Raw genomic sequence first — 21,349 nt, forward strand, 5'->3', positions numbered from 1 at the left:
GTTTTGTAATAATTTATTAATATTGTATGTTGACATGTTATTGGGATCTTCACTGTATGACTATATTGGGTTAAAGGTTGTTCAGAAAATAAGCAGAATGGGAAAACAATGACTTAAAATAAGCCACCTATGGCAAATGCTTGAGGGCTGTTACAGTACAACGGCAGAGCCATTCACTCTGAGGAGACTGGTTCAACTTCCTATGCAGCCTTTCAAATTGGTGTGGACAAGCAGGGGAAAAAAAATAGGAACAGACAAGGACAAGACATCTTTGGCTGGACAAAGAGAGATTCTCTTTCTGGAGGGAGGCTGTTTTGGGGGGGCAATTCAGACTGACAGAGTTAAGAACTTAACAGCTGCCTAGATTAGCGTTCCCTGAAGATAAGTCTATAGGTAAGATAGACGTGTGTAGACTGCTGTTTAAAAATCCTTTATCTCTAAATGCTTTGTCCAACTGTTAACATTAAACAAAACTTTGCTTTTAAGAAGGCTGTTTGGTCATAATATGACTGGTCATAGGCTCCCAAAGGAAAGAGCCATAGGTGCCAAAGCTAGTAGACTCGTTTACTAAGAACATCTGTAGCCAATGGCCCAATGTAAAGGCACAAGGCCTGACACCTGATGGAGTCCACTCAGAGACTCCTAGGCCTGGTCTACACTACGCGTTTAAGCTGAATTTAGCAGCGTTAAACCGATTTAACCCTGCACCCGTCCACAGAACGAAGCCCTTTATATCGATATAAAAGGATCTTTAAACCGATTTCTATACTCCTCCCCGACGAGGAGAGTAGCGCTAAAATCGGTATTGCCATGCCAGATTAGGCAATCGTGGCTGCAAATCGACAGTATTGGCCTCCGGGCGGTATCCCACAGTGCACCATTGTGACCGCTCTGGAAAGCGATCTGAACTCGGATGCACTGGCCAGGTAGACAGGAAAAGCCCCGCGAACTTTTGAATTTCATTTCCTGTTTGCCCAGCGTGCAGCTCTGATCAGCACGGGTGGCGATGCAGTCCCAAATCCAAAAAGAGCTCCAGCATGGACCGTACGGGAGATACTGGATCTGATCGCTGTATGAGGAGACAAATCTGTTCTACCAGAGCTCCATTACAGAAGACGAAATGCCAAAGCATTTGAAAAAAATCTCCAAGGTAAGATACAGAGTCCACAGCACAGTGCTGTGTGACAAGCGTAACGGAAAGCCAAAGAATCAAATGGACACTCGTGGAGGGAGGGAGGGACGGGGTACTGAGGACACCAGCTATCCCACAGTCCCCGCAGTCTCCGAAAAGCATTTGCATTCTTAGCTGAGCTCCCAATGCCTGAAGGGTCAAAAACATTTTCCCAGGTGTTTCAGGGTATGTGTCGTCAATTTACACCCTTCTCCCCCACCCCCGAAAGAAGAGGGAAAAAATGTTTCTCGCCTTTTTTCAATGTCACCCTATGTCTACTGCATGCTGCTGGTAGACGGGGTGCTGCAGCACTGAACACCAGCATCCCCTTCCCGGTGGCAGACGGTACAATATGACTGCTATCCATCGTCATTATCAGCCCGTGAGTGCTCCTGGCTGGCCTTGGTGAGGTTGGCCAGGGGCGCCTGGGTAAAAATGAGAATGACTCCCGATCATTCCCAGCAGATGGTACAGAACGGCTGGTAATCATCCTCATCATAGCAACTGGAAGCTGAGCTCTATCAACCCCCCGCCCTTTCATGTCTAAAGAAAAGATTCTGTACTGCCTGGACTATCATAGCAGCGGGAGGCTGCGCTCCTCTCCCTCCCCCGACCCTTTAATGTCCTGCCTGGACTATCATAGCGGCTGGGGCTTTCCTCCCCCTCATTTTATCTCACTAAAAAGTCAGTGTTTCTTATTCCTGCATTCTTTATTACTTCATCACACAAATGGGGGGACACTGCCCAGGTCCCGGTAGCCCAGGAGGGTTGGGGGAGGAGGGAAGCAACGGGTGGGGTTGTTGCAGGGGCACCCCCTAGAATGGCATGCAGCTCATCATTTCTGCGGGATCTCTGGGGATCTGACACGGAGCAGCTGTGCTCTCTGGTTCTCCAGTACACTTGCCCCATATTCTAGGCAGGACTGACTCTATTTTCAGACAAAGCATAAAGAAGGGAATGAGCCGGGGAGTCATTCCCATTTTTGTCCATGTGCCCCTGGCCGACCTCAGCAAGGCCAGCCAGGAGCACCCATGACAGCAGCAGACGGTACAAAATGACTGATAACCATCATCTCATCGCCAATTTAAAATGGCAGATGGCGCAATAGGGATGGTAACTGTCTCTGCTACCTTGCAAAGGCAAATGAATGCTGCTGCGTAGTACTGCAGTACCGCGTCTGTCAGCAGCATCCAGTACACATACGGTGACAGTGACAAGGCAAAACGGGCTCCAGGGTTGCCATGCTATGGCGTCTGCCAGGGCAATCCAGGGAAAAAGGGCGCAAAATGATTGTCTGCTGTTGCTTTCACAGAGGAAGGACTGAGTGACGACATTTACCCAGAAATCACCCACGACACTGTTTTTGCATTGGGATCTCAACCCAGAATTCCAATGGGCGGGGGAGACTGCGGGAATTATGGGATAGCTACGGGATAGCTACCCACAGTGCAACACTCCAGAAATCGACGCTAGCCTCGGTACATGGACGCACACCGCCAAATTAATGTGCTTAGTGTGGCGTGCACTCGACTTTATACAATCTGTTTTACAAAACCGGTTTATGTAAAATCAGAATAATCCCGTAGTGTAGACATATCCCTAGCAAGGGGACAAAGGTGCAGTTAGCCCTGTAACTGTGACAGAGTAGTCATCTGATTAGTTGCAATGCAGCACAGAGAAATTAATATAAAAATCGATTTTATGATTTGTAAATTCTTTAATTAATATTGAAGGGAACTATTCAATATTTCTTACTCAGGCACAACTTCCACTGACTTCATGTATGTATATTTTATATTCCTGTTGAGAGTTTTTGCTGAATAGAAGCATCACTTAATATGGGCCCAATTCTGCAGTCCTATTTGTGTGAGCAGTCCTTCTGGCTATTACAAAGGCTCTAAGAGCAAAATATACCATATGCCACCCTCCACCTCCTGTTCACAATGACGGCAAGGTTAGTGAAGCAAAAGTATTGATCAAGCTACAAAAGGTTCAAGTCAAGTTTTATTGACTAGACAGAATTTACCTTAGGCTGATAACATTAGATATTAATTTAGACCAACGTTGTATCTTTAAATAAAATACACAGAGATAATGAAGTTCCAGTCTGAGAGTGAAGTGATTTGATGCCATCAAGAGGCTAACCGCAGGAAAGGGAGTAAGAAAGCAAGCAACAGATCTACCCATTCAGCTTCCACCATTCAGAACAGAAAAAATGCACTCTGACCTCTCCCTAGCTGCCAGAAAAGGAAAGTCACAACAGACCAGGTACTTCCAGCTACACTGAAGCAGCAGGCTTAACAAAACATGTCTGATGTGTCACTCAGCAGTGAGAAAAAGATATGGAAGTTAGAAAGCACACTACATTACGTTACAAATGTAATGACAAAAAATATAGAACTAGAAGGCAAGCCCTAAAGCTTTTTGATGTTGCCTGAGGAGCATCCAGTCAAGATAATTATCAAAAGAAAACTATATTTCATTTATTCAGAGTTTCAGAAAGGATTTGCTTTTTTCTGTATAGGCAGACTATGACAAAGATAAAAACAGAAAAACTTCATGGTAGAACATGGAATAAAATACAAAAATGTCTAGAATATTAAGATAAAGGACTTATACAGGATAAAAATGGAGACAAACAGTATGCTAGATTCATAGAAAAATTATTACTTGATCCACTATAATTTCTAATTTACAAACAGAAAGGAAAAAGTAACTGCAAATGTGTTCCATTTATTTTTAACATAAATTGGATGGTTTAATAGAGCGAGAAACATAGAATTATCCAATATGACCCACACCTGCAATGAAATATAACATTTGGCAAACAAACTGCCCCAGAGCCTGTCTCAACCATTTGGTTGTCAGTCCCCTTTTTTTCCCCCTCCCCAAGGAAGAATGTCAGACATTAGTCACACTGTTTCTCATGGTGTTCTAACTTGAGTGACTCTAGGCTTATTTTCTAAAAGAATAACACAGCAATTGTGTCAATTCCTTAATAAAGTGTCCAGATACTTCAGAGAGGTGCCTTGATAATACATAAATCAGATTTTTTAAAAAAGAAGAGAAAAACTGATCAAAATATTTAAAAAATAACAAATAAAAACACAAAAATGTTTGAGATGTAAATCAGTTACACAACTACATATATTATAGACATAAAATTAACAAAACACATTTGTATTTTAAAACTAAATATTTTAAAGTTATTTTCTCTTTTACTATCCTAGAGTTCAAGTTGTAAGTTTCTCTTGCAAGCCTGGACAAAAAAACATGCTTCTCTGATGCCTCTGATGCCATCAAAGCTTCCAAGGGAAAAGCAGAATCCTGAACTCCAGATCTCAAAAGTTAAAATATTTCCATTCTAATACCATGTCTACCCACAGGAGATTATACCAGCATGACTGTCACACTAACTGTGTTGGCATAACCCTCTAGTATGCCTGAAGCCTACACAAACAGAAGTGAGTTTTCCATCAGCGTAGGAACACCACCTCCCTCAACAACAGTAGCTAGAGTGATTGAAGCATACTTCAACCAACTTAACTGCATCTACACTTGGGGTTAAGTTGGCACAGCTATATCGGTCAGGCTTGTGGATTTTTCACACCCCTGAGCAATGTAGCTATATCAATTTAAACTTTACATCTAGACCAGGGGTAGGAAACCTATGGCAAGCATGCCGAAGGCAGCACGTGAGCTGATTTTCAGTGGCACTCACACTGCCTGGGTCCTGGTCACCACTTCGAGGGGCTCTGTATTTTAATTTAATTTTAAATGAAGATTCTTAAACATTTTAAAAACCTTATTTACTTTACATACAATTGTTTAGTTATATATTATAAACTTATAGAAAGAGACCTTCTAAAAATGTTTAAATGTATTACTGGCACACAAAACCTTAAATTAGAGTGAATAAATGAAGACTCAGCACACCACTTCTGAAAGGTTGCCAACCTCTGGTCTAGATGAAGCTTCAGTTGCTTTACTAGAAACTAACACAAAACATCTGTTGCGGGTCAACCTACACTGAAACTTGATCTACATTTAAAAGTTACGTTGGCATAGCTGTGTTTGTCAGGGGTGTGGAAAAAACACCCCATTCACTGACACAGCTATGCCAACAAAAAACCCAGTATAAACACTGCTATGCTGATAGAGGACCACTTCTGTTAATATAGGTATCATCATCTGTGGAGGTGGTGTTCCCACACCAAAAGAAAAACTCCTTCTGTTGATGTAGGTTGTGTCTACAATAGGGGGCTATATCAATTTGGCTATACTGGTATAGGCTCTGTGACACAGACATATCCTGAGGGCTTCTCTACACAGGTCCATTCAGGAAAGTTAACTTTACAACTCGTTAATTCATCTTATTACACATAAATTAAAGTGCATTAAAATCCTGCGTGGATGCTCTCATTCAGAGGATTAAACCACAGCAAACTAAGGATTTGTCTTTGGGAAAAAAAAACCCCAATCCTGAATAACTCCATGTGTAGATACTTATGCCAGAATAAGGGTATGTGGCAGGGCTTTAATGTGGCTGTGTAGTCACAGCTCCAGCACTGTAATAAAACCAAGGTCTCCCAGCGCTGTAATAAAACCACCTCTGCAAGGGGAACAGCTTCCAGCACTGCAGCATTATCTACACTGCCACTTTACAGCGCTGAAACTTGCATCACTGAGAGGGGTGTTTCTTCACACCGCAACAGCACTTTAATGTTGCTGTGTAGTTGTGGCACCAGCGCTGGGAGAGAACATGCTGCAAAAAACCACCCCCGACAGGAGAAGCTACACTCGCTGGGACCACGGTTACCAGCACTGGTGCACTGTCTACACTGACACTTTACAGCGCTGAAACTTGCAGCGCTCAAGGGGGTGTTTTTTCACACCCCAGAGCGAGAAAGTTGCAGTGCTGTAAAGTGGCAATGCAGACAAGGCCTAAGGGTATGTCTACACTGGAAACTTCAAAGCACTGCCACGGGAACGCTCCCATAGCAGTGCTTTGAAATGCAAGTGTGGTCACATGCGAGTGCTGAGAGAGAGCTCTCTCAGAGCTCCTGGTAATCCACCTCCATGAAGAGATTAGCTCTGAGAGCTGGGAGTGTGGCTCCCAGTGCTCAGAGCCTGTCTACACTAGTGCTTTAAAGCACTCAGACTTGCTGTGCTCAGAGGGGTGATTTTTCACAACTCTGAGCCAGCAAGTTAAGAGCGCTATAAAATGTAAGTATAGACAAGCCCTAACTTTCAAGTGTAGACAATCCCTTAGGCCATCTTACTTCTGAATTAGAGCATCCACAGAGAGGTTTAATGTGCTTTACGTGCATCAACTTCACACCATATGTTAATTGGTCTTAAATTTCCTGAATGTCCCAGGTAGACAAGCCTAGAGACTAACCATGCCTAATCAATGACTGACACAGTGTGGGGCATCAGTGTTTTAACATGGTTTTTGTTTGCATTTCAGACAGGAAAACATTATTACAAAACAGTGTTAGAGATTTACATTACAGTTTAAGGACCTGCTTACATGGGGAAATAGCCCAGAATCAGCTATTCCACAAAAGTTCCCCTTGCAGACACTCCTTCTGAACAAAGAGAACCTTCAAGCCATGTCTACACAGGGACACTCAGGAAACTTAAGATGAATCTACTAATAGTATGACATCAGTGCTCATAAGTTAAAGCATCTTAAACCTCCATGTGGCTGCTCTCATTCAGAAGTGAAGTGCTTTAAATAGTTGCACTTTAACTTTATTGACGCCACTCCTTTACTTGATTCACCTTAAGTTTCCTGAGTGTCCCCTCACAAATAAGTAGAACAAGACTGTCCACATGGGGGATTAGTACAGAATAGCTGCTGCACTGAAATTCACATCCTTCCTTATTCTGCAAGCGCTTTCCCCTGCATACAAACCCTATCGTGGGGCAGTTATCTTTGTTATATTCTCTGCAGTAGATGTCAAAAAGCTTTAGGACTTTGCCTCCTATTTCATATTTGTTGTCATTAGGCCTCCACAGGTACAGCTTTCCAGCCATGCAGATCAGACTGTATGAATGGCTCCAATATTCATAACAATTAATACTCAGTGAATGTTTGTTCTCCCCTTCAATGCTAATGTCCACCACAGAATGGGAAACTGAATTTTGGACCTTGACAGAATTAGTGGGCCTTTACAGAATTCAAAAGTAGCACAGCTGGTTATATAAGCATTAAGTGAGGGCAAGGACTCTAGCGGCTTAATGTTCTCCATCTTCTAATAATTAAGATGTTAAAAGCATATAACATTGTGACTAAATAACAGTTTAAGTCAATCCAGCTGACTAATGACATTACTAATAATACAGCAAGTGATTAAATGTTGCATGCTAATGGCTAGAAAAGCAGATTTTACATGTTTCTCAGCATATAACACTTTTATGAACAAAATTGTTTGCTTTATTATAGGTTTACTGAATTGCTGGTCTCTGTTTGCCTGTAATTTTATTTGCATTTCACCTATCATCTGCATGGAAGTAGGCTGAGCAGACCAAATATCTGACTTTAATTTAATTTGACATAATCTTAATAGATCTCATCTAGGTTTACCATAATTGCAGGCATAATACAACAGAGACTTCAGGGACTCAAATATCAAATAGCTTATCCTCAATAGTTTTCTAAGCAAGGGATTTATGTTCTGACTTTGTGATGTATTTTTAAACTCTGTGTAAGAATACAAGTCTGAAATTATTTTTAAGGAACATCAGGTAGTTCAGGTTCAAGATCTACCATGTTAAAATGGTTCTAATCCTAACAGGAAAGCTCTCCCAAAACGCCTGACCAGGACCAGGATGGTTGGAATGGAGAGTATAGTCTTCTCTCCCCAGGGCTCCTCCATGGGCCCTAAGGAGCATCTAGAGTGACCTCGTAGGAGCGGAAGGGATTGGAGGAGGCAGATATTCCTAGTACTTCTGTGGATTCTAGCAAACTAAGACCCAACAGGACAAGATCTCCTCTCCCCACAAGTCCCAGGGAGCTACAGGAGCTGGTTGAAGGATCAGGCCTGGTTCGAGGTCTTCAAAGTACCCAAAAGGGAACTGCCAGTCCAAGCACATAGGCAGGGAAATTACAGGATAGCTCTGGGAGCAGTTTGCGCTGTTGGTGCTATCACACGATCCATCTCAGTCCCACTGGAACTGACGTAACAGAATAACATAGAGGATACTGACAGTGGTTAGTCTTGCTGGAAGTAAGTCTAATCCAAACTACAGCTGGCACACACATACACCATTGGGAGTACTTCTGTGAGCAAATATAAGGTGTGTTAGGAGAGCGCACCATGGTTAACATTGAATTTCTCTACTGAAGACAAAGCCTTAGGCCACAGCTGCGCTACAGTGGCACAGCTACAGCGCTGTAGTGGAGATGCTTCCTCCATTGACAGAAGGGGGTTTTCCATCCATGTAGTTAGTTCACCTCTCCAAAAGGTGGTAGCTACGTTGAAGGAAGCTGTGTCTGCACCTGGGATTCAGTCAACTTAACTATGGCACTCAAAGCGTGAAATTTTTCACAGCCCTGAGTGACACAGCAAGGTCAATATAATTTTTAAGTGCAGACCATGCCTTATTGTTAAACACTCTCTTAAAGAGCCTGGGGAAGACATTGAGGACTACAGGGCTCTTAAAAGACACTGTTCACTATATTCTCAGCCATGGATAAGGGTGATGTCATCATGCTAGTGCACTTGATACAAAGTATAACTATCAATAAAATAGTGAAAATATTGTCAAATGCACTAAGTAAACAAACTGACAAAATAGAGAACTAAGACTCAGACTCTAGGACTGGAAGGGACCTCGAGAGGTCATCGAGTCCAATCCCCTGCCCTCATGGCAGGACCTAATACTGTCTAGACCATCCCTAATAGACATTTATCTAACCTACTCTTAAATATCTCCAGAGATGGAGATTCCACAACTTCCCTAGGCAATCTATTCCAGTGTTTAACTACCCTGACAGTTAGGAACTTTTTCCTAATGTCCAACCTAAATCTCCCTTGCTGCAGTTTAAGCCCATTGCTTCTTGTTCTATCATTGGAGGCTAAGGTGAACAAGTTTTCTCCCTCCTCCTGATGACACCCTTTTAGATACCCGAAAACTGCTATCATGTCCCCTCTCAGTCTTCTCTTTTCCAAACTAAACAAACCCAATTCCTTCAGCCTTCCTTCATAGGTCATGTTCTCAAGACCTTTAATCATTCTCGTTGCTCTTCTCTGGACCCTCTCCAGTTTCTCCACATCTTTCTTGAAATGCGGTGCCCAGAACTGGACACAATACTCCAGTTGAGGCCTAACCAGCGCAGAGTAAAGCGGAAGAATGACTTCTCGTGTCTTGTTTACAACACACCTGTTAATGCTTCCCAGAATCACATTTGCTTTTTTTGCAACAGTATCACACTGTTGACTCATATTAAGCTTGGGGTCCACTATGACCCCTAGATCTCTTTCTGCCATACTCCTTCCTAGACAGTCTCCTCCCATTCTGTATGTGTGAAACTGATTGTTCCTTCCTAAGTGGAGCACTTTGCATTTATCTTTATTGAACTTCATCCTGTTTACCTCAGACCATTTCTCCAATTTGTCCAGATCGTTTTGAATTTTGACCCTGTCCTCCAAAGCAGTTGCAATCCCTCCCAGTTTGGTATCGTCCACAAACTTAATAAGCGTACTTTCTATGCCAACATTTAAATCGTTGAAGAAGATATTGAACAGAGCCAGTCCCAAAACAGACCCCTGCGGAACCCCACTTGTTATACCTTTCCAGTAGGATTGGGAGCCATTAATAACTACTCTCTGAGTACGGTTATCCAGCCAGTTATGCACCCACCTTATAGTAGCCCCATTTAATTTGTATTTTCCTAGTTTGTCTATAAGAATATCATGCGAGACTGTATCAAATGCCTTACTAAAGTCTAGGTATATCACATCCACCGCTTCTCCCTTATCCACAAGGCTCGTTATCCTATCAAAGAATGCTATCAGATTAGTTTGACACAATTTGTTCTTTACAAATCCATGCTGGCTATTCCCTATCACCTTACCACCTTCCAAGTGTTTGCAGATGATTTCTTTAATTATCTGCTCCATTATCTTCCCTGGCACAGAAGTTAAACTAACTGGTCTGTAGTTTCCTGGGTTGTTTTTATTTCCCTTTTTATAGATGGGCACTATATTTGCCCCCTTCCAGTCTTCTGGAATATCCCCCGTCTCCCATGATTTCCCAAAGATAATACCTAGAGGCTCAGATACCTCCTCTATTAACTCCCTGAGTATTCTAGGATGCATTTCATCAGGCCCTGGTGACTTGCAGGCATCTAACTTTTCTAAGTGATTTTTTACTTGCTCTTTTTTTATTTTATCTTCTAAACCTACCCTCTTCCCGTAAGCATTCACTATATTGGACATTCCTTCAGACTTCTCAGTGAAGACCGAAACGAAGAAGTCATTAAGCATCTCTGCCATTTCCAAGTCTCCCATTACTGTTTCCCCCTCCTCACTGAGCAGTGGGCCTACCCTGTCCTTGGTCTTCCTCTTGCTTTTAATGTATTGATAAAAAGTCTTCTTGTTTCCCTTTATTCCCATAGCTAGTTTGAGCTCATTTTGTGCCTTTGCCTTTCTAATCTTGCCTCTGCATTCCTGTGTTATTTGCCTATATTCATCCTTTGTAATCTGACCTAGTTTCCATTTTTTATATGACACCTTTTTATTTTGTAGGTCACGCAAGATCTCGTGGTTAAGCCAAGGTGGTCTTTTGCCACATTTTATATCTTTCCTAACCATCGGAATAGCTTGCTTTTGGGCCCTTAATAGCGTCCCTTTAAAAAACTGCCAACTCTCCTCAGTTGTTTTTCCCCTCAGTCTTGATTCCCATGGGACCTTACCTATCAGCTCTCTGAGCTTACCAAAATCCGCCTTCCTGAAATCCATTGTCTCTATTTTGCTGTACTCCCTTCTACCCTTTCTTAGAATTGTAAACTCTATTATTTCATGATCACATGAACTCTCTCTGTTCTCTTAGTTATAGTAAACCTTCAGGGGCTACTTCCAAAAATATCAGGTTAAAATTTTCACACAGAAATGTGATTTTAGGTTGACTGTTCCCTTTTAAAGTTAGAAAAACTGTCTGTAAATAATCAACATTATATATATATATATATATATATATATATACACACACACACACACATACATACACATACATACACATACCCAGATACAAAAATAATACAAAGGTTGAAATTGTTATTTAAAGGCCACACACACATGCATGCGCTCACACACCTCCCACACACAAATAGCTTCAACTAACTGAATTAAATAAATTTGCCAAGTGCTTTCCCCTGTAGACAAGCCCTATCATGGGGCAGTTACCTTTGTTATATTCTCTGCAGTAGATGTCAAAACGCTTTAGGACTTTACCTCCTATTTCATGTTGTCTGTACTCTTGCAGGATCCAGCACAAAATAAGCCAAAGCTATTGGTTCTCTCAATTACTGCAAGTACTGCACAGTGCTTTTATTCCACTTGCATTTGTTATGCTCCAGGGTTGAAAACAAAACTTAATATTCAAAATAGAAAGTCCAGTCATTTTTATGTATGTATCACCATGGAAGTTTATATTGTATACAAATGAAATTATTAGTGAATACATTTTAAGTAATGGCACCAACCAAGAATTTCATTTTATACTTTAAGGTCCCGATTCTGCACAAAGATCCATTTCTGTGTTACATTGCAGGACTGGGGTTAAGGCCACATACCAGCATAAGCAATGGTGGGACCCTATCACAGGTGATACACCAGCTGACACCAACATTTTAAATCATCACATCATCTAAGGGCTCAGAGTGTAATCAGAAACGTGATAGAAGCAGATGCTCTATCTACAGCTGGCTCCCCAGGTACCAGAATACTAGTGTAGTCAGGGGCTCACTCACAATTTAACTAGGAGATTAACCAGACAGCATGATGAAGAAACACAGTATAAAGAACCAGAAATACTGAACCATTGATCCCAAAATTACAGCACAACGTCATAAACAGAATTTACGTAAAAGGGGTGGGTGACGTGTAATATGCCGGGGAGGGCACAATGTCCTCGCAGCTTCTGCAGCTAATCACTGGGGCCAGTATAATTGGTGCCTCCCTCCTCCCACTCTGCCAAACAAACGTGTTCTTGAAAGCGGCACTTTCCAGCGTCACACTACAGATGGATTCACGCCACGAAACCCAAATCTGCATTTCAAGCGGTGCACAGTGTGTCCCCTCCCCGCAGTCTCACAGTCACAAAACACGCTCGGGGGAGTCCAGTCCCGGCCTCGGCTCGCGACCACCGCCGGGGTAATTTTCAAACCCAGCACTGCTGGGAGGAGGGGGGCGCTACGCCTCCCCTTCTGCAAGGGGCCCCCCGCAGCCCAGCCTGCAGCTGGGGGCGCAGCAGCGTCTAGTCAGCGAGGAGGGCGCGTCCTGGGAAAGGAGCAGCAGGCAGGGGCCGAGCGGGGCCTTTGCCTGCTGTGGTAGCTGCAGCAGCCCGTTCCCGGGGCGGACTAGGCCGCGGTATCTGCTCCCTCTTACCCGCCTGTGGTAGCGAGCAGGGAGGGGAGACGCTGCCCCCCTGCCCCGAGGGTCTCGCCTGCCTCGGCCCCCGCCTCCTCCGTGCCCATGAGCGCCGCCTCTTCCGCGGCCCCCGCCTCCTCGGCTGGGTCCGTCCCCGCCGCCTTCCGCTGCTCTGTCCCCGCCGCCGGGTCTCCTCCTGCCCTGCCTGTAGCCTCCCCGCCGAGGCCGGCCGCCGCCTCCACCGCGCTCCGCCTGCATGGCCCGGCAGGTCCTCTCCTCCCGCCGCGTGTGCAGCCGAGAGCCGGCCTGGCCCGTGCCGCGCCGGTCCCCGCCTCCGGAAACAGCCACAGGGCAGGCCCGAAAGAGCGGGCGCCTGGTCCGCTCCCACCGGGACGGGGCAACCGTCCGGCCCCTCAAATCCTTCTCAACAACAGCAACACGTGCGCAACGCCGCATAGCACAAGCGGCCCTCACAACCACGGTGACCTTCGCACGACACAATCACGCCAAGCCTACCACCATACAAGCACCCCTCGCAACCAGTGACACCCTCCAAAAATAACCACCCTGAGCCCAGCACCGGCCAACACAACCACCCAACCCCCTCACAACCACAGTGATTCCTGCACAACACATCCATGCCAAGCCCCTCTCAACCACAGTGACCCCTACACAACATAATCACAGACTATTGGAGCATGAGCTTTCCTGGGTGAATACCCACTTCGTGGGATGCATGCATTCACCCAGGAAAGCTCATGCTCCAATACCTCTGGAGTGAGGTTGGAGCTATGGACGCACCTTTTTCCGCTCCACCACCACACCTTGCAGCATTATGTGCCCTTAGGGATGCACAAAAGGAGCAGCCCCAGTGCTTGCTGAGCACAGACACTACAATTATGAATGGCCATTGTGTAGCGTGTGCGAGGTGAGAAGGTTCCTTGTAGTTCAAAACCAGAACAATTTTACTAGTGTCCTAAATACAAGCAACCAAATTCATCCCTGGAATAACACCATTAACTACAGTGAGCATTATTTCATGAATTAATATTACCCACGGAGTTTTATTTCAAAAGTATAAAATAGATTTTAAAAAGATAGTGGTCACAACATTTTTATTTATCCCCTCCTCAACATACACCACCCCAGGATATAGATGGGCAGTATTGGTGCTAAATTGCTCAAAGTAATGCAAATATTAAGGGCATTTCAACATTATAACAGACTGTTATTTCATGGAACCTATGTATGCAACACCTGTGCCCCGCTTTGAAAATGTGTATTTCATCTGAGAATTATGCTGTTGAATATCAAGTATGGGAGGGGTAGCCATGTTAGTCTGGATCTGCAAAAGCAGCAAAGAGGCCTGTTGCACCTTATAGACTAACAGATGTATTGGAGCATGAGCTTTCGTGGGTGAATACCCACTTCATTAGATGCATGTGGTATTCACCGACAAAAACTCGTGCTCCAATACACCTGAAAGTCTATAAGGTGCCACAGAACTCTTTGCTGCTACTGAATATAAAACACATGGCGATGTGTAATAGTTTGCTGTGTATTTTTGCAGTGTGCCCCAAAATCTACTAGTACAAGTTATTTATTTGTTATGATTAAATCCACCAGTATAAAGCCTGAGTATTTGAACTACATGCAAATGGAGTGCAGAGTGGCTGAGGACCCACAAGCCAGTGCCATGGTGCAAGGCAGCTGTGTAGCCCTTCCCTGCAGCCACTATTCCAGCCAGCCCATAGTATTCTGTACTATTTCTCCTATATTAGTCTTTTAAATAGAGGGAAGGAGGAGGCAGAGAGTGAAGTATCTTGAACCACTAATTGGTTACTTAGAGCAGAGAAGTTGCTACTACAGAGCAACTCCTCTTTTAGTCTTCCCTTGCCCAGACCAGAACCAGTTGTCCTCCTGACTCCCCTCCAACCTAGCCATCTCCTTTCTATGTGCAGTCTAACCTTCTTCCCATCTCTACCAAAATCTAGTGACTGCTCTCCTCTCTCTCAACAAATCCCTCAACCACACAACCTCTCTTCTATCTAGCTCTTTAATCTAAGCCCTAGCACCCCGAAACCTCTTTTCACCAGTACTCCCCATGTGTCTCCCCAAGCTCCTCTAACTACATCTTCCCCTCCTGCCTCCTCCAGACACGCTCAACTCACTAACCCCACTCCTATCCTCAGTTCTCCTGATGGTTCCCCAAACACTGGCTTCTTCACAGAATCTTCCTAATTTGTTTTTAAACTGTTCACAATTTATGATGCATAGTGCACTACATTCAGAAAGGAACACTGTGAATCCCTATTCTCATTGTTTTGTGAATCTTTAAATGTCTGCGCATTGAAGAACATGTTCTGTACTCTACTAAAATATTCAGCAGATAAGGGGTGACAAAACTGAATACTTTATGAAACAGTAGTTATTTTGGCTGCACTTAGCATTGTTTCAGAATGCTACCAAAGCAAAGTTCCCTAAAATGTGTGTTTAATGTATGAGTAGAATGATGGAAATAGCAATCAAAATGCAAAATGCAAAATAGCATGAAAATAATCTGATTATAATGTTCCATTTGCAGCAAAAACAGTCATTTGAACCAATTTGTGTTATTTAAAACATTAAAATAATATTTTTACTGTTTCTAACATTCTATATAAATATACAATGGCTTAAAATGTCAATATTTTGTGCTAAATAAGTCTGTTGAAAGTCCAGTGCTGTTTAATGAGCTGCACTCTCTCTTTCCCCTTTATTCTTTACAGGTGTCTTCAAAAAATATTATCAAGTACAGAAAATATTCTGCAATGACCTTAATATCCTGGTGATAATACACTACGAACAAGAATGGAAGTAAATTCAACCATTGTAAACAGTAGTTCTGTTAACCATAAACAGTTAGAAGGGCATAGCCTTTTGGAAGTAATCGCAATTGCCACTGTCACAGCGATTGTAAGCCTAATAACCATAGTGGGAAACATTCTTGTAATGATATCCTTCAAAGTCAACAGTCAACTCAAAACTGTTAACAATTATTACTTGCTCAGCCTTGCTTGTGCAGACCTCATCATTGGAATATTTTCTATGAATCTTTACACATCTTATATACTAATAGGCTATTGGTCTCTTGGAAGTCTGGCATGTGATCTGTGGCTAGCATTGGACTATGTAGCTAGCAATGCCTCAGTAATGAACTTGCTAGTTATCAGTTTTGATCGATACTTTTCCATCACAAGACCTCTAACCTACAGGGCTAAGCGCACACCCAAAAGGGCTGGCATTATGATTGGTCTAGCTTGGTTAATTTCCTTTATTCTGTGGGCACCACCAATCTTATGCTGGCAGTATTTTGTGGGGGAACGAACTGTCCCATCTAAAGAATGCCAGATACAATTTTTGTATGAACCCATTATCACCTTCGGTACTGCAATTGCTGCTTTCTACATCCCAGTGTCAGTGATGACTATTTTATATTGCCGTATTTATAAAGAGACTGAGAAACGTACCAAGGACCTTGCTGAACTTCAAGGTTCTGAGTCTGTGACAGAGCTTGAGATGATAAAACCCCAGAAAGCTCTTCTGAAGTCCTGTTTTAGTTGCAAGCAACAAAATTTAGCCAAAAGGGAGAGGTGTCAGGCTTCATGGTCTTCATCCAGTCGAAGCACGTCAGCCACTGCAAAAGTACCCCAAACACCAAATACTTGTAATGATTGGTCTAAAGCAGACCAGCTAACCACCTGCAGCAGCTACGCATCCTCAGAAGAAGAGGTCAAATCTGCCAATGATTCAGTTTTTGAAGTAACTTACAAGAGTCCAGCCAAAGATAAGAAAGAAGAGTTTAATGAGGAGGAGAATAAGGAAGTTTTTATCAAAGACCATCCTATGGAAAATGATTTTGAGACCCAGAAATACTTTCTATCTCCAGCCAAAAGCCAGGCGCAAAAAAGTCCAAAATGTGTGGCCTACAAATTCCACTTGGTGGTTAAGGCTGATGGCACCCAGGAAACTAACAATGGTTGCCGAAAAGTAAAAATAACTACTTGTTCTGCTGCTTTATCAAAGGACCCTTCCATCAAAGGAATGGACCCAAATTTAAGTAACCAAATCACTAAAAGGAAAAGAATGGTACTTATAAAGGAGCGCAAAGCAGCCCAGACTTTAAGTGCCATTCTTCTAGCTTTTATCATCACTTGGACTCCCTACAATATAATGGTTTTGGTCTCCACATTTTGCGCAGACTGCATTCCCCTAACACTGTGGCACCTTGGATATTGGCTGTGCTATGTGAATAGCACTGTTAACCCTATCTGTTATGCTCTCTGTAACAAAACTTTCAGAAAAACTTTTAAGATGCTACTCTTCTGTCAATGGAAAAACAAAAAGGTGGAAGAGAAGTTGTACTGGCAGGGTAATACCAAACTGCTATAATTGTAATAGACGATGAGAGGAAAACAAAAAGTACGTAGTGACATTGTCCATGCATCATAAATTGGCTGCAATTCTTTCTTTTCAAAGTTGTTGCTTTACATGTCTGGGGACAAAAATTCCTGCAAAGAAAAGCCACATTTTGCATAATGACAGTCTTGTGCGTGGGTTCAAGAGGAAAGCAGCAGCTGCTATGATTGTCTATGAGTGTTTGCAGTCACTCAATGGAACTGCATTACTGTCAACATCTTAGGGGCCTGTGGTATTCCCTTTCAACCAGAGAATAAGTAGAGTGAATCACAGACCCCTGGAAATTAGAGATGGATAGACCTGTTAGGTCATCCAGTCCATCTCCCTGCAGTTGCAAGACTGTTTTGCTGTGTATTTTCTAGTGTTTTGTCTATACTAGTTTTATATATCCCTAGCAATGGACCTTGCACTACTTCCCTTGTGACACTATTCCATAGCCTGATGAAATGGCACAAGGACCTTTAAAGGTGAAAACAGCGGTGCCCAAAATAAAGCATTGAGGGATCCTTTGGATCCCAAATGGGCAAATCTGTTGAGGGCAAGTGTAATGCTAAGAAAATGTTCTATTTTAGGATAACTTTTCTGAGTGAAGGGAGGGCTCATAGTTGGTGTAATACACAATGTCGTATATTAAGAACCCAGTGCCCATACTAAGGCTGTCATACAAGTTAGTATCACCTGGAAACAAGTAGTTAGCAGAAATTTCTGAATTTGTATTTCTTCATATACCAGGAGGTTGTTTTTTTAAAGTCACTATACCAGTATAAAGTGATGGTGCAAAGCAGAATCTCTTCTTTAACTCCACTACTCCTCACCAGAAAATCTACCTTTTGTTTAATGATATACAGAACACAGGAAAAATATAAACTGATATCATGCAGTCATCAATATATCATAAAGTTATGAAAAATACTGAGAAAATTGGTATTGCTGGGGGATGAAAACAGGATTTTTTGTGACTCAACTCTGATTGTTTCTATATTAATCTTAATATTATTTAGCACTTATGCAGCACTTTTGATCTTCAAAGAACTTTACAAATATTGCCTAACTAATTTGTTTATACGTTTTCTTCAGCCAGATCTTCTGGGCCGGTCGAACTGCTGGGCTGGGGGAAAGGTGGCTGTTAACCATATTTGTGGCTCCTGGATTCTGGGGCCAGCATGTGCAGGCCCTGAGCCCAGGTGCAAGTTAGTGCAGGCCCCAAGGGGCTGTTCCAGAAACTGAGGTTTGCTGGAGCCTAAGGATCCCCCAGTAATACCTCTCCTGAAAGGAGGGGTGCGGTGTTCAATATGGTATTGTGGTTCTGGGCTGCATGGAGGATTCTGTTTGGCAGAAGTCCTCATGTAGATGGATTCACTGTCATTAAGGCCACTTGCAGCACAAAGCTGCTGAAGTGGGGTAATGATCTGGCTCACTACAGTGTAATAAAATCAAGTATCAAAAAACTCAGGAAGAAACAAAGGAAATGGCAACAGAAATTAGAGGGTATAAGAAAAGACTGAGAATAAACAAGTGTTTATAAAAAGATGACAAAATAAAGGTCCTGTAAGGAATTACAAATACTGCACTAGAGATGAGCCCAAGTCACAGGGTTCCGATCTAGATCTATCTAGCCTTTATCAAACTTCAGGGGTATTTGGATCTAGAGTTTTGATTTGGGCCCATCTCCATATTTCATCTCACAATATACTTAACATGATAATATAGTGTGACATGAAATACTTGCACAGTGCAAAGATAATGCAGCAGATTTCGTGCTAGTTATCCTGAATTTATCATTGTTTTCAGTAAAGTTTGTTTTTAGTGGAGTTGGCATATAATTTACTTAATGATAATTATCATGAAAGACATGTTTTTTTTTCCCATAACTATCCAATTAATTCATGTAAATGACCACTGTGTAAGTAATTTTTTAAATATTCCTAATTTTCAGAGGGAAAATATATGTCAATGAAAGGCTAGCAATATGTGAAAAATGTATTTTGAATTCAACATGATTGATTTTGAAGTACATTGTATTGTCCCAGTTATTTCTGGTACTTTAGCATATGATTATTAAAGGGAAGTATGGGTTTTTATATAGACCCTTTTGTTGATTTACCTCTGTCACCATCCAGAGCTTCTTCTGTGTATAGTGAGTGGCTATTATGGTGGGTTCATCTTATTTTGCATTGGATCAAACACATAAGTAGTGTGTTTGATTCAACACAATATTAATGCACACATTTGTGACAAAAGCTATAGTAAAGGCAAAATGTATAAGGCTGTACGAATTCTTGCTAGCTGCAATGTTGTTGCTAAAGTAAAGCATTGGCTTCTACTTCTGAAATTAAATGGGATATTTTTGTTGTCCCTTTTTGGCTTCTGTTAAACAAGAGTGTTTTGTAAATGTTTATGGACTCTGTGCTGAATAGATGTATAAGGTAGATTGTACAGCAATGGATGCAACTATGTCAGTTCAATGTAATTGTGAAATATGTGCTCAAACTATGCTGCTAGCATCTGAGGCATTACACTACCAAACCGAGAGGTACGTTGTAAATACCTGGAATTATATAAAAGAAATATAAGATGTTTATGTTTTCCTGTTATGTAGTATGGTAACATGAACCTCAACAAAACATAATTTAGTAGTTAAGTATACCTTGTTTTCAAGTTCTGTAAAGCTCCATTTTAAACTTAACGTAGACTAAGTTACATTATCTGGTTTCCTGTTCTTTTAATGATTTTTTACACCAGGGGTTCTCAAACTGGGGGGTCGTGACCCCTCAATGGGTCACGAGGTTATTACTCGGAGCATCGTGAGATGTAAGCCTCCACCCCAAACCCCGCTTCACCTCCAGCATTTATAATAGTGCTAACTATAACAAAAGTGTTTTTAATTTATAAGTTGGGGTCGCATTCAGAGGTTTGCTGTGCGAAAGGGGTCATCAGCACAAAAGTTTGAGAACCACTGCTTTACACAATCATTAATTTTAATAATTGATTATGAACTAGGGACCTTGTGAAGAGGTCTTTTTTGGTTAAACTTCTATATCTCTAAGTAAGAGTTCCCCAGTCCAATCGCACATGAATGTTTTGGGGATCTAATCCTTGCTCAAAATAAATGTCATAATTTCCTCTTTCTTTCCATATACTCTCAATCCCTTTCCCCTAAAAAGTATCAAATAAAGTAGTCATGACTCTTCTGTAGATTTCATTCTGTTTGAAGACGCAGACTTGAAAGATGTTCAGAATTCTAGCATAGACTATCTAATTAAAATGGACATATATTCACCTTTTTGTGGGAGGAACTCAGGATACAGCAGGGCTTAGATTGGGCTCAAAAATCTTTCTTTTGTGGAAAAGTCCTGTTGAATTTAAGAAGGATGAAACCAAAAGAAATCTACAGAAATTATTCTAACTAACCTATAGAATTTGATAGAGAATTCTCTTTTTGTTAGAATTTTTAAATCAACCTATAGGATTCAACAGAGAATCATACCCGTGCTATAGGAATCCACAGATTGGTTTAAACATTTTGTAGAAGGAAGATCAATCTCTCTTACATTTTTTAAGATTATTCCACGGGGTCATTTTTGTTTCTCATTTCTTTTATTCAGAGGTAGGTCCAAACTGAGACCTGGATCAGAATGCTGTTAATTTAAGGGGCCCATGGTTCTGGATCCAGATGTGAATATATACTTAAAAAAAGATTCCTACTCCAAACACTTCCATCTCAATCCTCAACTTGTGGGAAAATTCAGATTCTGATCCTATAATAGAACTCAGCATCATGAAAAGGCCTCATCACTACTTTTAATTACATCTAATCTCATTATTACTTATTCTGGTCACTTTCCAGAAAATTGTGACATTATTTTCTAGCCACATTTGGTACATAACAATTTAAAATTAATTGTACAGGTCAAATTTATTTAATATGTCTAAGAACGAATGTTCCTAAGGATAGTCACACTTGAAGAAGCTCTCTACCTAATACAAGCGAAAAGTAAAAACATCAGTGAGACATGGTAAATGGTTTAAATCTGATAAATGAGAACCCATGATAACAATAAAAGAATCTCATGTAATTCTGGAAAATGGTGTTATTGTCCTAGAAAAAAGTCACTACAAA

The 21,349-nt window shown here is 41.9% G+C and overlaps 1 protein-coding gene across 1 annotated transcript; it reads left to right on the forward strand.

Moving 5' to 3' along the window:
* Nucleotides 1-1,110: 1,110 nt before the first annotated feature.
* On the forward strand, nucleotides 1,111-20,020 carry CHRM5 (cholinergic receptor muscarinic 5). The gene is made up of 2 exons (XM_030559414.1): nucleotides 1,111-1,150; nucleotides 15,540-20,020. The coding sequence occupies exon 2, from the start codon at nucleotides 15,622-15,624 to the stop codon at nucleotides 17,200-17,202; it is 1,581 nt and encodes a 526-aa protein (XP_030415274.1). The 5' UTR covers nucleotides 1,111-1,150; nucleotides 15,540-15,621; the 3' UTR covers nucleotides 17,203-20,020.
* The last annotated feature ends 1,329 nt before the right edge of the window (nucleotides 20,021-21,349 follow it).

Source organism: Gopherus evgoodei, chromosome 4 (assembly GCF_007399415.2).
Source record: "Gopherus evgoodei ecotype Sinaloan lineage chromosome 4, rGopEvg1_v1.p, whole genome shotgun sequence".
Classification (NCBI taxonomy): domain Eukaryota; kingdom Metazoa; phylum Chordata; order Testudines; family Testudinidae; genus Gopherus; species Gopherus evgoodei.

What these genes read in the sequence shown, in the direction of transcription:
- CHRM5 (XM_030559414.1), top strand. Translation starts at nt 15,622, where the DNA reads ATGGAAGTAAATTCAACCATTGTAAACAGTAGTTCTGTTAACCATAAA.